This window comes from Choloepus didactylus, chromosome 12 (assembly GCF_015220235.1).
Source record: "Choloepus didactylus isolate mChoDid1 chromosome 12, mChoDid1.pri, whole genome shotgun sequence".
Classification (NCBI taxonomy): Eukaryota; Metazoa; Chordata; class Mammalia; order Pilosa; family Megalonychidae; genus Choloepus; species Choloepus didactylus.
This window is the reverse complement of record NC_051318.1, coordinates 1418797-1439563: the sequence shown is the minus strand read 5'-3', so window position 1 is coordinate 1439563 and position 20767 is coordinate 1418797. Positions and strand designations below refer to the sequence as shown.

Sequence of the window (20767 nt, the reverse complement as noted above, 5' to 3'; positions counted from 1 at the left end):
CTGTGTGGTGTGTGAATGAAACTGTCTTTATATAGATGTGAATCAGCATCTCTAAAATAAGGCAGCTCCATGTGTGACGGAGGCTTCGGCAGGTCAGGTGGTTCCTGTGGTTTCAGGGAAATCAGACAAGGGAGGATCATTCCGGAAAGAAGTGGCTGTACACAGTTGCATGTAGAAGAACAGGATAAAAAATGGCAGGTCGTGGTTACATTTTTACTCGTTGTCTCTTGACTCGAAGCTCCTAGGAGCACAGACTGTCTTAGTTATTTTTATATCACAACTGCCCTCGTATAATGACCTATGGGGATAGGTTGTACAATAACGTTTACTGGATTGACAAGGTAGAAACAGTCATTGGGGTCAAATCACAGAGGCCCCTCAGTGTCCGGTGAAGTGACGCGGCTCTGTGTGTTGGGTGGAGGGAGCCGGGACGGGGTCTGCGGCCCTGGACAGTGAGGGGGAGAGGGCGAGAGGGGCGTGGGGGGTTGGCTCAGCTGGTGCCGCTTGCAGTGAGGCGGGGAGGGTGCCGGGGAGGGAGGCAGGGGCCAGCCCGACCCCCGGATGGGGTGGGGAAGACAAGTGTGGCTCTTCAGTGCTGCGGATTCGGGAGGTGACAATCCTGTAGATACAACTTACACGTCTTAACTTAGAGCCGGACAGTCCCATAAGGCATTGGAGGGGCAAGGTGAGAGCTCATCAGAGCCGTCTTGCCTGGGAACAGACATTTGGAAGTTGCATTAAAGCCATGGAACGGGGGGACATGACGGTGGCGGGGAGCGTGGGCGCCGTTCCCCGGGGCTCCCTCCGCTGCCCCTGACTGTCCTTGTCCCTGCAGGCCTGCAACCCCAGGCACTCGGGCTACGGCAAGACGGGCGCCATCTGCGCCAGCGAGCGCATCGACGACACGCTGAGCCGGTTCCGCTGGCTGGTCAGTGCGCCCACAGGCCCCGACGGCGTCAGCAGCCCGCTGCGGGAGGTGGACTTCGACACTTTCTTCACCTCGTCCAAGGCGATGGCCCTGGACTCCATCTACTTCCAGCCAGGCTCCCGGGTGCAGTGCGCGGCGCGGGCCGTCACGGCCGGAGGCAACGAGGGCCTGGAGCTCCTGAGCCCCGTGGTGACCGTCAGCAGGGAGGGAGGTAACCGCTGCCGCCTCTGCTATGTGGGACGGTGACGAGCCCCCTGGGTGCCTCGGGGCGCTACAGACGCCCGGTCTCTAGTCCCTGCTCTCCCAGATGCCCGTAACACTCTGGACAGAAACTCAGAACTGGGAGTGCTCCTCTCCCCCAAGGGGGTCGGGAGAGTCTTCATCACAGACGTGATGCTTAAGCCGAATCTCCAAAATGGCAGAGAAAAAATACAAGCCACAACTCATAGCAGCATGAAAGAGCATGGAATATTCTGGAGAAGCAGGAGGGGGCGGGGTCAGGAGACAAGCAGGACAGGAGGGGCCTTCAAGGTGGACGATGTGGGTTGGCTAGCAGTGACCCCGAAGGATGGGAAATCCACTTTGTTAGCACTTGACTCTGCAGAGGAATTTTTATATTAGATTTTAGAAATAATATTCTATTTACAAGATTCAATTCCTAAAACTTCCGTTTGCATGCAGAGGTTTTTTTGCAGAAGTGTATTTTTTTGCATAAAGAAAGAAAGTTCTGTACCACCTCCTGCCGTTTTATATTCAGGATCAAACACTTATTGATATCATGTATAGCAAATAAGCTCTTTTATTAGGATTAAAATACATGGTTTCTAAGTTTCCCTTAAAATCAAACTATTATGTTGATGCAAAAAACAAAAGCAAAAATTAAACAATGACTTGAAGTGAATCCCCAGTTAAAATGTCAGACAGCCCATAAAGTGGGGTCTGCCTCCGATTTTTATTGCTTTGCTGATAAATACCTGTCCATTTCCTTTGTTTTGTGCAAATATAAAATAATTATATGTTGCCCAAGTCTCTTACAATTATAATGTAGCATCTTGGTCCCTTCCATACTGTTAAAATCAAAACACTACAACTCTCTTAAAGCTAATATTGGAGGACAATTTTCATGTCAAAATTCTTGAGGGTCACTGAAAGATGGACAGATGTCAGAAAGATAAATAGATCTGTATATAGATAGATAAAAGTGGGTTACAATTTATTAATACACACAGTGTAAGAGATTTTATAACACAGAGAAAACACTACTGTACATATTTTGGTCTCTGATTTGAAGACTTGTTTTCTTTATAAAAAATGAGTGCACTTTTATCCTTATTCACTTATAATGTATATTTTATAACCAATCATAAGTATGTTGCCCTAGGATGAAAAATTGAATTCACCTAATTAAACTACACTTAGGACAATTGGCTGTCTGTCAGAAGTTTTGACCGTGTCCCTTCCTATTTTACATTCAAGTGATTTTGCAACCGTGCCATAATCTGGGTGACATTAAACACGAGCTGCCCTTTCTCATCGGCTGTAAACACCTCAAACAGGAGGGCGCGGCCGGGGGCCCCAGTGCCATCAGCTCTCCACCGCGTCTCAGCGTCCCTGTGATGTCCCTCTCGGGCCACAGGAACTTAAAGGACGCGGGACACTAATGGTGCCCGTTTCTGAGTCGTCCTGGGTGTTGCCCGTCCCCTCCTGTGAGCGCACCTGTGTTTTTCCCGCCAGGTCTCTGCCACCCGCGCGTGCCGGGGGCCGTGGGAGCCGAGCCGTTCTCAGCCCGGCTGCGCTACACGGGCCCCGAGGACGCGGAACATGCCAACCTGGTCAAGCTGACCGTCGCGATGCCGCACATCGACGGTAGGTGTGGTCAGCGCCCGGGCTCCTCGGGGCCTCTCTTGGGCTTTATACCCTAAATCCCCAGGCGTGTCCTGGGCTCAGTTTGCAACTTGAGCTCCCAGTCCTCTGCCTTTCCAGTGGTTCTGCTTTCCTCCCACCCAGGTTGTGAATGTCTGACAGTTTACGCATTTTACAAAATTCGATAAATCTGTTTTCATGTCCAGCCACAGTGAAATAAAACTATGCTAGCTTTTATAAATACAGCACAAATACGTTTTCAAATCTCATGAGCTTAGACTTACAGGAAAGCATTTTGGCATTTGAATGCTTGCCTTCAGCTTGTATTTGCTATTTTGTAGCTGGAGTTTGTAAACTTCTCTCAATATTTATTGCAACAAGCAAGACACCTTCTAGATATTAAAATAAAGTAAAGAGAAACTAGCAGTAGCAAATTCTGTGCTCCTTTCCTCTGGATAGGGGGCTGTGACCAGAATTTGTGAGTCACTGACTTTATCCACACTTCAGGAATATTCCCCACGTACAGAAGACATTTCAAGTTCGATTCCACTCAATTCACTTTATATTTAAGTCAGTTGTTACAACTGATTTTAATGCTTGGTTCATCAGTTACATTTTATGAAGCTGAGAGAGTCCAGGGTGGACTCTACCTCCCCTAGAAGGAGGTGGGTGCAGGCAGCCACCCCTGCTTGCATTATAGTGTGATGAGCCCCCACCAAGCACCGCAGGTCTCCGGCCGTGTGGACGAGTGCCCAGGGCTGTGGGAAAGGCCCCCAGGGGGAGGGCAGGTCCGTGACAGTTTGACCAAACGGGAGCTTGGGTTTGCATTTTCTAAAACTGTCAACACCCACAGCTCCCCACAGCTCTGTGGTGGGGCCAGAGTTTTGCCCTGGGGGAGTCTGAGGGGCAGTGTTGGGAAAGCCTTCCTGGCACACAAAAATTATGTCATTTTCAAACTTGTTCTCTCGGGCCCTTCACGCTCCTAAAAATCATGGAGAACTCCCAAGACCTTTTGTTTTTGTGGTTTATGGCTATAAATATTGACTGGATTTTACATTAAAACTAAGAAATTTAAAAACATTTATTCATTCATTTTAAAATAGCAATTACATATCCTTTACATGTTAAGATAAATAACATTTTTAAGAAAAAAGCTATGATTTATAAAGCAAAATTGGCATTTTTGAGAGGCATTCTGGTGCGTTTTGGAAAGTGTCCCTAGAGGCTGGCTTAGTGGAAGCAGCTGGTTTCCCCCATCCTCTTTGGCCGTCGAGCCACTGCGGTGCCCCGTCTCACAGGCTCCGGAAAGCTCCACCATGCGCCCCCAAGAGAACGAGGGTGGGAAAGTTGCATAGTCACTTGGTATTACTGTGAAAATAGTGCCAATGCCATGGCTGTCTGAAGGGTTCTCAGGGCCCCGGGGCCCCTGGGAGGCCGGGAGACTCCTGCGGCAGAGACGGGGTCGGGGCCCCGGGTTGATGTGTCACGCCTGCAGGGATGCTCCCCGTGGTCTCCACGCGCGAGCTCTCCAACTTCGAGCTGACCCTCAGCCCGGACGGCACCCGAGTCGGCCACCACAGGTGCTCCAACCTGCTGGATTACACCGAGGTGCCGACTCGCCACGGCTTCCTGACCAACGCCACCGGGAGCCCCGGGACGGCTGGAGAGACGCACCCGCACCAGCACAGCTCTGTCCGGGGCGCCAGTGCCCTGCGCTTCTACCGCAACCTGCACCTCGAGGCCTGCCTGTGGGAGTTCGTCAGCTACTACGACATGTCCGAGCTCCTCGCCGACTGCGGTGGCACCATCAGGACAGATGGACAGGTGAGGGCTTTAGCTGCCGAGCTTTGCTCTCAGGTCTGGTCACTGGATAAACCAGATGACTTAGTTCTGATGAATAGATTTGGAATAAATCCCAAATCAGTTCTGCCATCTTGGTGACATGGATCACATGATCGATAGTTCAAAAAATCACTTCAATTTCCCGGAAAATGTGTCAAAATGTGTGTCCTCTTGACAGTGGGCCAGTGACAACATCTCTGCATTGAAAGAGCATTGTGTAATCATTGCCTTAGGCTCCAAAACTATAAACATCTCTTGTATGTGCATCGGTGCCTGCTCTGGGGTGGCCTAAACCACCTAAAATGGGTGGGCTTTCTCTCTCCTTTCTATCTTCTTCACCCACCTTCCATCTTCCTGCCCTTCCTTCTTGTTCTACTTTTTCTCCATTTCCTCCTCTCTGTTTCATTTCCCATCACTAACAAAGACAAAGCTCATTAACGCTTATTGTGATTTCCACTCTCTGATTCCTGACTTCTTTTCAAACTACCCAGGTGGACGTTGACAGATAACACACACACACACACACACACACACACACACACATACACAACGCCCCACCCCACCACCATCATCATCATCATGAAAAGTCATTGAAATTATTGAAAAGAAGCAAGGCTCACCTTAGTGTTTGTAATACAGAATCCAAAATATGTCAAGGGTAGTTTAGATTTTACAATGAATATTTGAACTAAAAGAAATGATCTCTCCTACCTGGACTGAACCAAGAGTTTATGAAAGTAGGATTATACGTTAAAGTATTGAATGATGTCCAGAATAAGTAGCAAGAAAAAAGTAGACAGCACCTGACCATCAGTTTAATCCACAGCAGTTCAGCTGGTGTTGAGGTTGAGCGGGCAGATGTACGCTGTGTCTGGAAACTGTGGGCTCAGAGGTAACAAGGCAACATCTTCACCACCTCCTCCAAAAGCAGCAGGATTCAGTAACTTCAGAGGTTAATAAGAATCCCCAAAATGGAAACCAACGGAAAGAAGAATGAAATGCTGGAAGGAGCCTGGACTTTGGAATGAAATGATTGGTTCATTTTCTAGCTGTGCCCTTGGATGATTTACTTAAGCCTCATAAGTCTTAGTTCTTCAGTTCCCACTTCCTGAACCTTTCTTTAACCCTGAAAAGAAAAGTGAAAAAAATCCTATCTTCCCCTGAATAAAGCTCCTTGTTAACAAACCCACCTCACCTGTTTTCCTTCCAGGTAACATCTAGTTCCTTTAGCCCTTCTCAGAGAGGAGGAGCTGTACTCAGGGGAGGGTAGGATATTTTCAACCATTATTAAATTATTTCCTTCCTGGTTTAGGCCTTTTCTATCAAGCTCCTCACAATTCTTCCAGAATCTTCCCCTTATCCATTTAAAAAGCCATTCTAACATGTTTGGTATTTGCAAACTCAGCAGCACCAGCACCCCACTCCTGGCACCAAAATCTGTTCTAGTTTGTTAATGCTACCAGGATGCAAAACACCAGAAATGGATTGGCTTTTATAAAGAGGGTTTATTTGGTTACACAGTTACTGTCTTAAGGCCATGAAGTGTCCAAGGTAACACATCAGCAATCGGATACCTTCACTGGAGGATGGCCAATGGTGTCCAGAAAACCTCTGTTAGCTGGGAAGGCACGTGGCTGGCATCTGCTCCAAAGTTCTGGTTTCAAAATGGCTTTCTCCCAGGACATTCCTCTCTAGGCTACAGTTCCTCAAAAATGACACTCTTAGTTGCACTTGGAATATTTGTCCTCTCTTAGCTTCTCTGGAGCAAGAGTCTGCTTTCAAAGTCCGTCTTCAAACTGTCTCTCATCTGCAGCTCCTGTGCTTTCTTCAAAGTGTCCCTCTTGGCTGTAGCTCCTCTTCAAAACATCACTCACAGCTGCACTGAGTTCCCTCTGCCTGTCAGCTCATTTATATGGCTCCACTGATCAAGGCCCATCCTGAATGGGGTGGGGGGGGCCACCCTCCATGGAAATTATCTCATCAGAGTCATCACCTACAGTTAGGTGGGGCACATCTCCATGGAAACACTCAAAGAATTCCAATCTAATTAACACTGATAGGTCTGCCCACACAAGATTACATCAAAGATAATGGCATTTGGGGGACATAATACGTTCAAACCGGCACACTCTTCTCTGAGGAACTTGCTTAAATCACAGGATCTGTTGACACAAACCAAGTTGACTGTAGTGATGAGATTATCTTGGGCTTCCGGCTCTTCCATCAGTGCCCTCCCTTGCACTACGGAGCTTCCTGTGGTCTCGTCTGGTTTCTGGTCTGCTTTCACCCTGGAGGACATTTTCTGTCTTCTCTGCAAAAGGGCAGTGCTTCTCCGTCTTCCCTTCACGTCACCCAGGTCGGCTTCTCTGTCTCCGCTGAAACCCTGCAGGTGTCCTACTGAGCCTTATCCTGGTGGACCTGCCCACTTCTCCCACACGGCCAGGCCACTCCGAATGCAGAGCCCACCTCTAGACCAAATCTCAGCTAATTCACTACAGACTGCTGACTGCTGTTCCTCCCAGTTCCTCCGTTTAATCCTTTTAGCCTTTTATCTTCCCGTGACCACTGCAGAGCGGTCATTGTTCTCCTTCTGAAGTCGAATTGCCAACAGTTCTGCTGTGTTAGATGAAAACCGGCAGCTACAGGGTCCAGTTCAACATCACCTCCCGCAAAGGCTTGTGCTGCGTCGCTCTGGGAGGAGGAAACGCGCGAGGGGAGCGCACACTGTCCAGGTCGAAACCAGTGTGTGTCACCTTCTCAGGCAAGAAGGCGGGCTCTGGAGGAAAGGGCTCTCCGGCTTTGGCATTGGTGGAGATCAATTTAATAACATACCCATGAGCATCACCATGGAGATGACCAGATTCAGCAGAATTCAGGATTCATAAAACCCTGAGGCTCAGTGTAAAGCACTAATGAAATCTAGTAACGCATATTGTTTACTGTCTTAGCATGAAGCTCAGAGGTGACTCTTTCCCCTACTTTCTTCCAGAAGCTTCTACATCTCCCCTAGCTATTGATATGCTCTTACACACACACACACACACACACACATACACACACACACACAATTATTTAAATGTATGTGGCGGAGGAGAAAATATAATTTAAAATAGAAGAAATGTAACCCTGAGAGATATTTCCCTAATTTTCCTCCACTCGTTTTGAGCTCCAGGGGAGAAGAGAAACCAACTAACAACAGGCCTGACGACAGTGACAGTGACAACAGTTGGAGTAGTAGCTGGCATTCAGGCCAGGCTCAGAGTGGGCACTGGCTCCTAAGCAGCCGGGATGCAGCAACTTGCTTGGCTGATGATTCTCTTTTTACATATATTTGTGGTGATTTTAGCATCATTTTTGTGACTGGAGGAGTTGACTTTTAACTCCCTGATCGAGTGGGGGATTGGAGTGTTCCTGGTTGGCATGGTGCACTAGCGGGTGCGTGAGGGTCCCTGTTGCCAGCTCGGCGTGGAAGGAGGCCCGGAGTGACCTGGGCAGGTCCGACTTCGCCGCTGTGGGGTGTTGTCTGGTGCCGTGAGAAGAGGATGAGTGCGTGGGCCCTGCACTCTGCAGCGCTCTTTTGAGGGTTAAATGTGAGACGCTCTGTTCAGTGACTTTAGAACTGACCTCAGCTTTGTTTGAATCGCAAGGAGAGAGAAAAGCTCAGGCTCCCTCCTGCAAGGCCACTCGGGAGGTTAAAGGATCCCGTGGAAATTTGTTTTTCTTCTTCAAGCTGTAATTTTCCTGTCTCTCTTTTACCCACTGTTCACCCATCCCCACATGCACATGTATGATCACAGGGGGAATAAGAATACGAAATAATGTTTGTTGTAAACTTAAGCACAAAGTCTGAGACATGGCAGGTGCTCAGTGCATAAATACTAGTTTACCCACCACTACCCTCCTACTTACCCTCTAAATACCTGAAAGGGGAAAGTATAACATTCAAAGCTAGGCACTTTGTGTAAATGAATTATTCTTGAAACATATTAAATATTATACATTATTACTAACATTTGCTTCCAGATCTTTCCTGCTTTGTTTCATTTTCTTTTATATAATAAAAAAGTCATTCATAGCAGTATTCCATAATAGCCCCAACCTGGAAATAACCCAAATGTCCACCCACCAACGATGGATAAACAAAATGTGTTCTGTCCACACAGGGGACACTACTCGGCACTAAAGAGGCAGGAAGCCCTGATGTGTGGTATGCATGGAGGGGAGGGGTACTTGGAAACATTATGCCCCATGAAAGATGCCAGCCACAAAATCCCACAGTTTGATTCCATTTTATAAGAAATTTCCGGAATGGGCAAATCCACAGAGACAGAAAGTTACCAGGGACTGGGAGTGGTGAATAACTGGTAATAGGTACCAGGGTTTCTTTTAGAGGTGATGAATGTGTTCTAACATTGATGGTGGTAACGGTTGCACAATCTCTGAATACACTAACAGCCGTCAGCTGTGCACCTTAGTGGGTGAATTGCACGGCATGTAATTATACCTTGATAAAGCTGCTATGAAGGAAGAAGGATAGTATGTGAGAAATAATGCAGTTTGTCTTAAGGATTTCTGCTACAAATCCTTTGTTGTAAATAAAGGCAGTGTAAGCGACTCGACGTTAAGTGCGGGGAAGTCAGTGTTGTAAACTGCTGTCATCTCCTGTCCTCGGCGATTAGCCGGAACCTTCCCTGGCTCGGACGGCGTGTGGCTCGTTCGGGCTGCAGCGCCCGCCCTGTTGACCGACGTGACCTTTCTGTTTTAGGTCCTAAACCTGGTGCAGTCCTACGTGACTCTCCGCCTCCCCCTCTTCGTGTCCTACGTGTTCCACTCCCCCGTGGGGGCGGGAGGGTGGCAGCACTTCGACCTGAAGTCCGAGCTCCGGCTGACGTTCGTGTACGACACGGCCGTCCTGTGGCACGAGGGGGTCGGCAGCCCCCCGGGAGCTGAACTCCAAGGTGGGTGCGAGGACTAGAGAGCCGAATGCCCTTGCCTTAGGTTACTCGAGAGGAAGTTTCTACTGTAGCTAAAATTACAGGAACAGCTGTCAATATATTTTATTTTTCTGTTCAATAAATTTTACGGTAATTTCATCTTTGTTGTGGAAAAACTTTAAATCATTCAGGGCCACAAATTTTGCATAATGAGTGACTGTTAAATGTAACATCTACATTTCATGGATATTTAACTCTTATGGCCCTTAGGTGACTGGTAATTTATGTGTTAGCAACACAGTCTAGAAATTGGTTCTAGAAAGGGATAGAGGTAGTTACAATTGAAAATGAGGAATGAACCCAAGAGAAAAAGTTTCACAATTTTCTTTCTGAAAAGTTGTGGTGCATTTTAAAGTGTAGTGCAAATTGTGTCCAGGGTCCTAGTTCTGGCTCTAAACTAACCAACTCTGCTTCCTCTGATGACACACTAGTCTTTCCCTCCAAGATCCTATTACTCTACAATACGTTAGCTGCATGTCTGTGGAGCAATGGTGATGAACCCCACTAGATCTTGGGCTCATAAGCATCTGCAAAACTTTGTTTCTGTCAAGTCTGTGAACCTAAAGCTAAGATACACACTGGAAGAGTTAGGACCACTTCCTTCAGATATCCACCGGGATTCGGGTCTGTGGTGGGCTCACACGGCTTCGTGCCAGAGGGAGTGTGGAGGGGCCAGTGCAGCTCAGCCACAAATCTGCTGTTCAAGAGATTAAAATGACCCTAGAGCTATGAGAAAGGTGATGGGATTACCCCGAGTAATCATTCCAAATCATTCCAAATGTTTTAATTCCATGTCTTACCTTAGAAAATGTGCATTTATGTGAGTCTTAATGAAGATCGTTCCCACAGTTCTCAGCTTCTAGCACAAAGATTTCTTGTCACCTTCTGCCTGGAGTCAAATTTTCTCAAACTCCTAAATTTCTTGGGAAAGCTTCAGTCTTCTTTAAGCCTATAAAATTTGGAATCGTCCCCAAGCTGCTTTAACAAATTGGTTCTGTCTTTCAATTTACAACTTCAGGTTTGTGGACTTCAAAAATCTTGGCTTATTCTAATAGATCTGCATATTTCACAGTGAACTTACTTACGTTACCTCATTTGATTTTTCAAAAAAAAAAACAAATACTTCAGCCTCTAACTTTAATCACTCAGGGTTCTTCTGACAAGCCCCTGTGCTTAAAGGAGAGACAAGTCTGGACCCACTTGGGGTCTTGCCCCAGGAGCCCCGGTCCCCGAGCTCTCACCCCCGTGTGTCTCGCCGCAGGTTCTCTGCACCCGACCAGCATGCGCATCAGCGACGAAGGCCGCCTCGTCGTGAACTTCAAGACCCAGGCGCGGTTCCACGGCGTGTTTGTGCTCTCCCACCCCGGTGAGGCTCGGCCTCCGCGAATGGCCACGTCCGCCCTCCACCACACCACCGTCCACGGCCCTGGGCTTCGGCGCTCCCCTTAGCTGGGAGGCCCTTAATTTCAAATCTGCACTTGGGTAATTGCCCACGTTGGGGCTTAATAATGTTCACCTTCTCCCATGATCCGCAAAACTGTGGTTATTTATCTACGTATCCCTTAGAGAAAACAAAGAAGGATTAGACATAAAAGGAAACCCCATCAAGTGCACTTTAAATGAAGGTTCCTCAGATAAAGAGCAAAGCAAGAATAGTCCCCTTCTGTTTTGCTTCCCTTGTCCAAAAAAAGGAAACAGTAGACGTTCAGGTGATGTGCTCATCAAGCTCGTCTGTGCTCACAGGTCTGTCTGTGTACTGGAAGAAACTTTCTGTAGAGCCGGTACCCAATGTTAACTGATTCTCAGACATGTTAACTAGTTCTCTCTAGTAAGTACTGACTAGGCAATTTCACCATCTGTGATGGGTTGTGGTTTGAATATTAGGAAGGCAGTAGTCAGGGAAGTTCCAAGCCCACAGCTCTTTAATTTTTTCATAGGGACATTTCATCTGAAATCATTTAATTTCCCTTGACTAACCACCTTCCTAAACTGGTTGCTGTGTTTTACCGGGGTGCCAATGTATGTCGGGTTTGGAAGGAGAACATGGTTGACTCACTGTTTCCCGCGTCCTTCCCCTCCCTGGGCCTCAGCTCGAACAAACGGGACTAGGGCTGAATCTCCAGGGAGAGAGAGAGGGCTCGTTGCATTTTTGTGAGACTGAGCCGCCAGAACCAGAACGGGTCATTTTCTTTACTGGACTTGACGGTCCTGGGGGAAGAGGGTTTCCTGGTTGTCGCAGTCCCCTTCCACGTGTCTCGCGAGCTGAGCCTGTTTAGCCACGCTGCACACGCTCTCACCACGCCGGCTTTCCCTCGTCAGCGGGTCTGCCCAGCGCGTCGATGCTGATCGGCCCCTCCAAGGTCAGCTTGCCGCCTCGGTGCACGATAAATGCGTCCGCAGGCACCGCTCTGTCCCCCACCCCGGAAAGCAGTCCCCCGCAGGTGGAGCGTGTGTGAGCTGTGGTCTTGGGACAGAGCCCAGGGCGCACGGAGCACTGCCCCAGGAGTCCGTGCTGGCCTGTGGTCTCAGGAGCGTCGCACGGCCACTCTCCACCAGGCCCTTTGTCGGCTCCACGAGGATAGCTAGGCCAACCCGGCCGATTTTATGGGCTTATTACAAGAGCACCCGCAAATAGAGTCGGGGGTGCTTTGGAATTTTAAATGTGGTGCACTCTTAACCACGGTGCCGTCGCACGGATCCTTCCCCAGCGTCCCCCAGGAGCTCGGCGGTCGTGTCGGCCGATCACCCGGACCTGACCTTCTCCCTGCGCCTCCTGCGGAGCGAGCCCACCTACAGCCAGCCGGAGCAGCAGTGGAGCTTCGTGTCCGACTTCGCGGTAGGTGCCAGCGGCTCTCGCGTGTCTTCCCTTACTGCCACCTGCAATCGCACCTCAGGCTTTAAATGAAGAAAAATCACAAATATCCTCTTTTCTCCGCGAAGGTGCGAGACTACTCAGGGTCCTACCTCATAAAGCTGCTGCCGTGCACCGTCCCCTCGAGTCAGGGGTACCGCCTGCCCGTCAGCTGCAGCCCCAGGGAGCCCCTCACCTTCGACCTGGACATCCGCTTCCAGCAGGTGCGTCTGCACAATTACTTTCCCATGACTTCAGAATTCACTTCAGTGAAGTCCTGGTTTACTTTTATCAGTTAAAATGATTTTTTTCTCCCTTTTATGCCCAGACAAATCAGTGTCGTACTTGGAGAGTAATTTCACCTGCCAGCTTTGCCACCCCCGAGCGTTTGCTTGGGCACGTCAGTCGCGATGTAGGAGCGAGTGAATGTGTGTGTTTGTCAGCAGCCTTCAGCGGCTCATAAAGGGCTCCCGCACTTGGTTTTAGGTCAGTGATCCAGTAGCCACTGAGTTTAGCCTCAATACCCAGATGTACCTGCTGTCCAAGAAGAGCCTGTGGCTGTCCGATGGATCCATGGGATTTGGGCAGGAGAGCGACGCTGCTTTTGCGGAAGGTATTGCCACGAGTGGGCTGCACTGTCTGTCTGTCTGTCTGTCTGCCTGCCGTGTGCATCTGTGGCACTTGGCTTTGTTGGGATCGTCTTTGAGGGGGAGAAATAACTTCTCTTACGGTTTTGAGACTATAAATGATCCTTTACTACTTCGGCGAGGGTGGAGAGGTGGCCACGAGGATCGGGGTAAGTTACCAGGTGGTTTTTATTCTGGGAAGTTAACTTCTATCTCTCTCACCTAAGTGACTTTGGGGACAAGTCTGGGTTTTTCTTGAATGTTTTTTCCATCTGCACGAACTCAGTACTGCTGCTCCGTCAGACTGTGCTGTGTCAGGGGCGAGGACCGTGCCTGTCACGTTTGGGGGTGTCTCCCGCACCTGGCAAAACACCCGGGATGAGGACAACATTGGTGAACAGCTGTGAGATGAATTCTCAAATACCAGGGGATTTTCATCCAACCCTCTTTTAAAATCAGCTAAAGCACATTAGGCTTTTTATTGGTGTTTTCTTTTTTTGTGTCACTGTTTTATTAGTCTGCATCTGGTCAACTTACTTACTCATGTAACCCAGACTTCACACCCCGTGGGTTGTCACGGATGCCAGATGACAGGCCGAGCCTGAGGCTCCTTGCCCTGCTGGCCGAGCAGCCGGGGCCCGTCTGCGGTTGCTGTGCTCAGCCTGTGAAGCGGCCCAGTGCGGGAAGGCCTGGGAGTGGGCAGAGCGGCCCTCGACGCTGGCTGCTGCATGGGGATGGAGGCAGCCCATTGCCGCTGGGCATTGGCTGTGGTCATGCCACGTGCATGCACCTCGGCGTGGCGGGGTCGAACGCCCACCTGTGTTCCAGGGGACGTCATCTACGGCCGCGTCATGGTGGACCCCGTGCAGAGCCTCGGCGATGCCTTTCTCTGCAGCATCGAGAAGGTGTTCCTGTGCACGGGGGCCGACGGCTACGTCCCCAAGTACAGGCCGGAGGGGGCCGAGTACGGCTGCCTGGCTGACTCCCCTACGCTCTTGCACAGATTCAAAATCGTGGTATGTGCTTGACCCCAACATTGGGCCACACGGATTTGGTCTTCTATTTAAACATGAGAACATCCCTTTGAGTTAAAGCAAACGTGGCATTTTGTGGTACTTTGTGCTAGCACAGAACTAATATGGAAACCTTCTTGACTTGGGAATCTTGGCATCATCTACAGCACTCACCATCTCCCTTGTCATTTAAAGGACAAAGCTCAGCCGGAGACACAGGCCACCAGCTTTGGGAACATCCTGTTCAACGCCCAGCTGGCCGTGGACGACCCCGAGGCCGTTCTCCTCGTGAACCAGCCGGGGTCCGACGGGTTCAGGGTTGACTCGGCACCGCTGTTCCAGGTGAGCTACTCTGAGCCCACGCACGTGCTCAGCCTGCGTGTCTCCCACGTGGGTGGTGGCGATGGCACCTCATGCACGGTGTGAGCGTGGAGTGAGATGACGCGTGCAAACCACAGAACAGCACTGCACACGCAGACTCTTATTAGTAACCTGGGCATTAGTACTACCTTAGGGCTGTGTGCGAGGCGGACCCTCACTCAGCCCAGATGTAAATCCACGTCTGATGCCGGGAACCATCCTTCCGTTTGCAGCCCCTCTGGCCTGTTGCCGCTCTGTGGCCAGGTTTATTGGGGTGACCCTGCGTGAGCTCCTGCACACAAAGCAGCAGCTGTGCCCAGCACACAAATCTCCACCTTCAAAGATGTCTTAAGCCCAGATAGAAAATGCTGGCAGAGGGAGAAGGAGCTGAGGGGCCGGGCAACAAGACCGAGTGGACAAGCGAGAAAAATTCAGGATGTTCATATTGTGAATATGTGGGGGCGCAAACCCACCTTTTAGGAAGTCTACTGACAATTTCCAGACAGAAGGGGCTTGGAGGAATGTGTTTACTTTATTCAACATGAGAAAAAACTCTGAAACAAGCATATTTGTTATTCTGAATCCTTCCAAACAAGAGGTTGAATTATGACCTTTTTTTTTCATTTTTGCTGCCCGTTCTCAAAGTTTCTGACCTCTCTAAGCCTGCCTGCTTCAAAGAGCTGTCAGAACATCCCTTCTTGTCGCAGGTCCGTGGAAAACATGAAAACTGACTTTCTTTGTGGTCGCAAATGTCATTTGAGCAGGAAGATGTCCCTGAAAAGGGTCCTGGGTGAGATTCAGAAGGTTTGAGCTCTAGTTCTGCCTCTAGGCTAGTCGAGTGACATTGGGCAAATCCCTCCAATACCTGCTATTTGCTTTTATTTATTCATTTTTTAAATTAGACAGTGTATGCAGCTGACATTCTATGACTATAAATACCAAATATTTACCAGCACATGCTCCCTTCAGATTTGCACAGAACACACTGTATATTATACATGCATATATGTATATATAATATACACACATACAATATGCACATTTATGAGACACAATGCCTTGCACGTACTACACCCTCAGAGTTGTGTGAATGGATTCCGCAGACTCAATTACTACCACTCCTTTCTCTTGCCAATAGCCATGCACTGGGTTGGCACAAGTCTCCAGTTCTCTAACGGGTGCTGCCGTGTGTTCTAGGTGTCCCTCGGCCGAGAGTGGTACATACACACGATCTACACGGTGAGAGCCAAGGACGGTGCCAGCCGCAGCCTCGGCAAACGGAGCCTGGGGTCCCGGCTCCACTCCGTGGTGGGCCCCGGGAGCCGGCAGAAAAGGGGGGCCGGGGTCGCACCCCCACTGGCCTGGGGAATCGGCGCGGAGCACAGCCGAGGCACTAACATCCGGCACGTGGCCCTGGCTCACCCCGGTGGGAAGCCGGACCCCCAAGGCGGAGAACCCCTGGACGGTGCCCGGCCCCACGAGCCTGGCGGCCCCCGCTCGGAGGCCGGCCTGGTGGCTGTCGTCGCCGGCGTGGCGGGCAGCGTCCTGGCTGTCTGCGTCACCGTCCTTGCCATGACGCTGTGCAAGAGCCGCGGGCCGTCTGGAAGGAAGGGCCCCGTGGGGGACGCGGGCAGCAGCGAGCCCATGATGGCCCCCACCGGCCACGGCTGCGACAGCTCCGAGGTTTGATGCCTGCGGGATGCGGCGCTGTCCTCAGGGCTCAGAACAGACCCCACAGGCCCCGAGTGCTTCAGCTAAACGGCACGTGCCCGGGGACAGCCGCGGAGGCACCCCTCGAGTCCCGGCTGCACTGACGGACTTGGATTTTGAGTTCCGGCCGCTCTTTCATGCACCAAAGGACAAATTCTGGCCCGAAGGCAGCAATGATGTGTTCACATTGCACAGAGCCACGAAGATCAAGACATCTTCTCATCGCCAGCGTTTTCTCCACGGTGGAAATGAGCCGCCCCAGGTGCTAACAGACGCTCTTGCTGTATTGGCGTGAGCTATGAAGGTGCAATTATGACATTGTTTATTCATTTTCTAATGGTTTATTACTAGAAACGTAGGCTAGCAGAACGATCAGCGCGTTGCTCACTGTGACAGGTTTCTAAGAGATGAAACGGCGTGGAACCACGACCAGGGGACGTTCACCCACAAGCCCCCTTGTCCACCAGCTGGAGAGACGGGAAGGCAGCTCCCGAACCAGCGTTGGATTTGTTCCAGTCCCTCCTTGTGTTATCTGCTTATTTAATTTTATATTAAACCAAAGAATGCGTTGGGTCTGGGAGAGACTTGCAGAGAGGCTGCTGTCTCGGCACGTGGCGAGTGACGGTGCAGTCACTCCTGGGACCCTCCTCACTGCTGTGCGACCTCCGTGGGAGACGACAGTTCACTGTCAAAGCTGGGGTCACCGTTACAAGACAGGGCCTCCTAAGGACAGTGCCTGGAAGACGTGTGCAGTGCTGAGCCCATAAGTGATGAGAAGAAACACCACCGCAGACGACGAGGGCAGAAGGTGACCTTTATTAGCGTAAAACCCCATGCCCGAGTGCCTCTTCTACACACTTTACAGAATGAAGGGAGGCCGTGGGGGGCAGCCTGCAGGGGAGTGTGCCCGCGCAGCCGTGTCCAGGGCCCAGAGCCGTCGGGCGCCTCAGTGCCAATCAGCGTCTGGCCAAACCACCGAGTCTCCGCAGCGTCGTTCCAGAGACAGCCTCGGGCCGGCACCCTTGGCCTCGTTCTCCCTGATCTGGGAAGGACGCATCATCCTCTGCATCCCCAGCTCAGTCCCTTTTATTACCTGAAATGCAGCCCGTGCCCCTGCTTACCATTCACCCCACAAAGCCAAGGAGAGCGAGGGGCTCGCTCGGCAACCCCCTGCCCTTCCGCAGAAGGGTGCTTTCCACCCCGGCAGACACCCAAGATAGAAAGGGAAATTTCAGGACTGGATGACCAGTCTTCCAAGAGCTGGTAAATGTATCTTGAGGAAGATCAGGCCAGGAGAGAAAGAACGATGCCCAAGGATGAGCCTCCCGGGCTGCCCGGGCCTTCACGTCCAGCCATAACCAGCCAAGCTGGGCGTCCCGGTGGAACGGAGACTTTCAGAAGCAAAATTTCTCAGGTCACACATACACATCTCACCTGGTGTTTATAAGTTCCAGCCCTCTCTTGGTTGAGGAAAGGAAGTGACACTGCTCTGGGAGAGAGGCGAAAGGAGTCCAGACTTCCCTGTTTTCACCTTCAAAGTCTTCCAGAGGGTAGAGCTGACGGAAGTGCCCTTCCCCTGGGGAATTTCCAAAGATCACCTGCATCTCAAAGGGCCCTCACAGGACCTACAGGAAGAGAGTACAGCCCTGGAGTTCATTTAGCAAAATAAATTGTGATGGTTTCTTAATTATTCCCCTTTCTTTTGCTTTATCTTGGGGCAGTTGCTTGGCTGCGTCTTGGGCTGCCTCGTAGTTTGTGTGGGATGAGCCTGGGCTAAGTGGCTTCAAATAGCACACGGGCTTCTTACCGCTCGGCGCTGAGGTCCGTGTATGTCACGTGTTGGAGACACGCAGAGCCCAGAGCTGGGGGTTCTAGGGGTGCCTGTCTGCACGGGTTTGCCAGAGAAATTGCGGGGCCACCGTAGTCAGTGCTGAGCCTTCAAGCCAGGCTGGTTTATCCCAAATCCCAGTCCACGGCGGGTCACTCAGTGAGGCCACTCTGCGAATGGGAGAGCTTTATCCTTCCCAACAGAGAAATCTCTCCTCCCCCTTCCCTCTCTTCTACTTTCTCTTCCTCCTCTTGAAAAAAATCTGTGGGAAATGGGCGGAATAGAATCACAAGATATCACTTTCTTAAGTAAAAAGTATTTGGATTTCTTCATCATTTTCTTGATTTCTAATTACTGAATCTGTACTGGAATACACATTGATCATTTAAAAAAAATGAAACAACTCCTTTTAGTTGGAAAAAGAGACCCTTATTTTCAGCGTTTTATTTTTAAAGAACTAGTCTTGTGTTTCAGGAAAATACAGGCAGGAACTTCCCGCAGCTGCAGGCTGAGGCCATGAGCTGCCCTAGGGGCCCGACGTGCTCCCAGGCGTGTGACCCCGGAGCAGCAGAATCCGCGAGTGAGGGCACGTCCACCGCCACGCGTTCCCTCGGCGAGCGTCAACAACCCCGCGCCCAGGAAGGCACAGCCGGGCACTGCCCTTTCCCCGGGCTCCGGGGACAGAGTGAGCGTGAGGGTCCCCGTGGGCAGGTGCACACCGGGCAGAGCCAGGTGTGTCCGGAACAACCCGAAAGTCCCCCACGGAGCCAGCGTAGAGGCCACTCTCTCACCCGCAAGAACCACACGTGCTACGGATCGTGCTGACCCCGGATCTGATACAGAGTTTTTCAGAGCAGGAATCTGGTGGACTTGTCCCCCTCGAATCCATGCAGGGAGTACAGTGCAGGGCTGTGGGGGCACCACAGGGGGCGGCCCCGTTACTGTCCCTGGCACCTCCTGAAGCCCACCCCCTGCCCTCCCAGAAACGTCCACAGCGTTTGAACACGTGAACAAGGTCAGTCAGATGCTGCGCCTGAGCCACCACGCGGCCCTCGAGGTAGGATGGCCCAACTCCGGGCTCGCAGTGAAGGGATTTAGTTCCGGAAGCAGCAAAGGGGCTCTATCAAGTCATCTTCCTGAAATTCTTTCCCAGAGTGCCAACCCCAAAGCCAGCACTGCACATGCAAACGGACCGGGGTGAGGGTTGCAGAGAGCCTTTTCTTAACACAAGTCACTGCGAAGGATCATTCCCAGGTAGAAAATGGTACAATAACAAAAAGAGAGCTAAATGCAATGACATTTAAATTGTAAAAGTTGAAGATTTCATATTTGCTATTATTTTGAAAACATTTTTTAGCATTGATTTTGAAACCACTTCAATTCTTAAATAGGTAAAAAATATTTTTAGATTTGCAAATATTTTATAAATCTGAAATTTTCATAATTGCATTAATTTGAAAGCAACCATGTGACTACTACTCTGCAAATCATTCGTTTTTCTAGCCTTGATAACACGAACAAAAGGATGAAAACCAAAAGCAAACCGGGTACCGTCACTAACCACATGGCAAATGGACGGGACTCAATCCTCAATGTGTCCGACCTGCCACGCCACAGGAAGGAAGCTGTAGACGCCAGTCGTGCCTCACGCACTCACACACACACACACACACACACACACACGCACACCTTCAAACCAACCAAATGTCTCGTTTCTAGAAAAAGACGGCCCAGGGCATGCTCCCGAGTGAAACGGCCCGTGTGTGGTTTGCAAGAGGCCGAGTGGCGGGCACCGGGGAGAGCGTCTGCACGTCCGCGGTCAGCCCCGTGGCCAGTGCTCAGCGGGGAGTTTTTCCGGGATCTGATCCTGGTTTTGCACAGTAACGACGTAGACATGTTCAGGAAATGTTCATAGCTTCACAGTATCCCTCGTTTCCTATTTCTCCTTGTTTTCATTTCCTTTGATGTTAATGAATGAAAAACTTTGAGAGTAATTCTTTTGATTTTGATAAGAGAATTTAGAATAGAAGGGCATGGCATGTTCCTCCAGTTTCTACCAGGTTACAAAGAAAGCTTTTAAGTAGGGAAAGAAAGCTAATTCTCCCTCTTGAATTAAAGTGAGAAAACAAAATATACAAATGGGAATCTCTCTTTTGATTTAATTGCATTGGAAGAAAAATCAGACTATCAAATCTGCAAACTTTTAAACAATTTTGCTCTCTTTCCTATCCTTTAGGTGTATTCATTTCTTTTTCCCCGAAATTTTTGTATGTTTTTTAAATATCATGTTTGGCTAAAGAATAGCAAAAAATACGTTCCACCTATGACATCTGCTTTTGCTTTCTCTCTTTCTCCCCCTTCCTTCCTTCCTCCCTCCATACGTCCCCTTCCTTCCTTCCTTCCTTCTTTCCCCCGTCTCTCTCTCTTTCTTTTTTCCTTTCTATCTTTCAATAGACTAGGTTTTCTCTTTCTCTGAGAGTGTTTTTCACTCACCAATGCTTCTCTTTTAGTTTTGAAACCGCTCCATTTTCACTATGTAGTTAGCGTTCTCCTTCATCTGAAAGCTGGGAAGTTAGCTCAGCACTCGTGCAGTGGTCCTTCTTTATAAAACGTTAAGGCTTTTGATTGAAAGGAGAAAGGGTCCCTTGCAAAGGATCAAAAACATCATATTGAATAATGTGATGACAGCCTCTTCCTCGACTTTCTCTCAGGGAAAGTTTAACCTTGACATATAAGATGTAAAAAATTCCTT

At 49.9% G+C, this 20767-nt stretch overlaps 1 protein-coding gene across 2 annotated transcripts in view; it reads left to right on the top strand.

Moving 5' to 3' along the window:
• FREM2 (FRAS1 related extracellular matrix 2) overlaps positions 1–20767 on the top strand; it is a 146023-nt gene that overhangs the window by 109250 nt on the left and 16006 nt on the right. Inside the window, exons 14-24 of one of the 2 annotated variants that reach the window (XM_037800051.1) lie at positions 836–1139; positions 2663–2794; positions 4287–4615; positions 9399–9591; positions 10889–10993; positions 12336–12463; positions 12568–12702; positions 12965–13091; positions 13933–14120; positions 14313–14459; positions 15675–18126. In XM_037800051.1, coding sequence (XP_037655979.1) covers positions 836–1139; positions 2663–2794; positions 4287–4615; positions 9399–9591; positions 10889–10993; positions 12336–12463; positions 12568–12702; positions 12965–13091; positions 13933–14120; positions 14313–14459; positions 15675–16166 — 2280 coding nt within the window. In that variant the 3' untranslated portion in view covers positions 16167–18126. Of the gene's footprint in view, positions 1–835; positions 1140–2662; positions 2795–4286; positions 4616–9398; positions 9592–10888; positions 10994–12335; positions 12464–12567; positions 12703–12964; positions 13092–13932; positions 14121–14312; positions 14460–15674; positions 18127–20767 lie in introns of those variants that run through there. The other variant, XM_037800052.1, reaches the window with a different exon arrangement.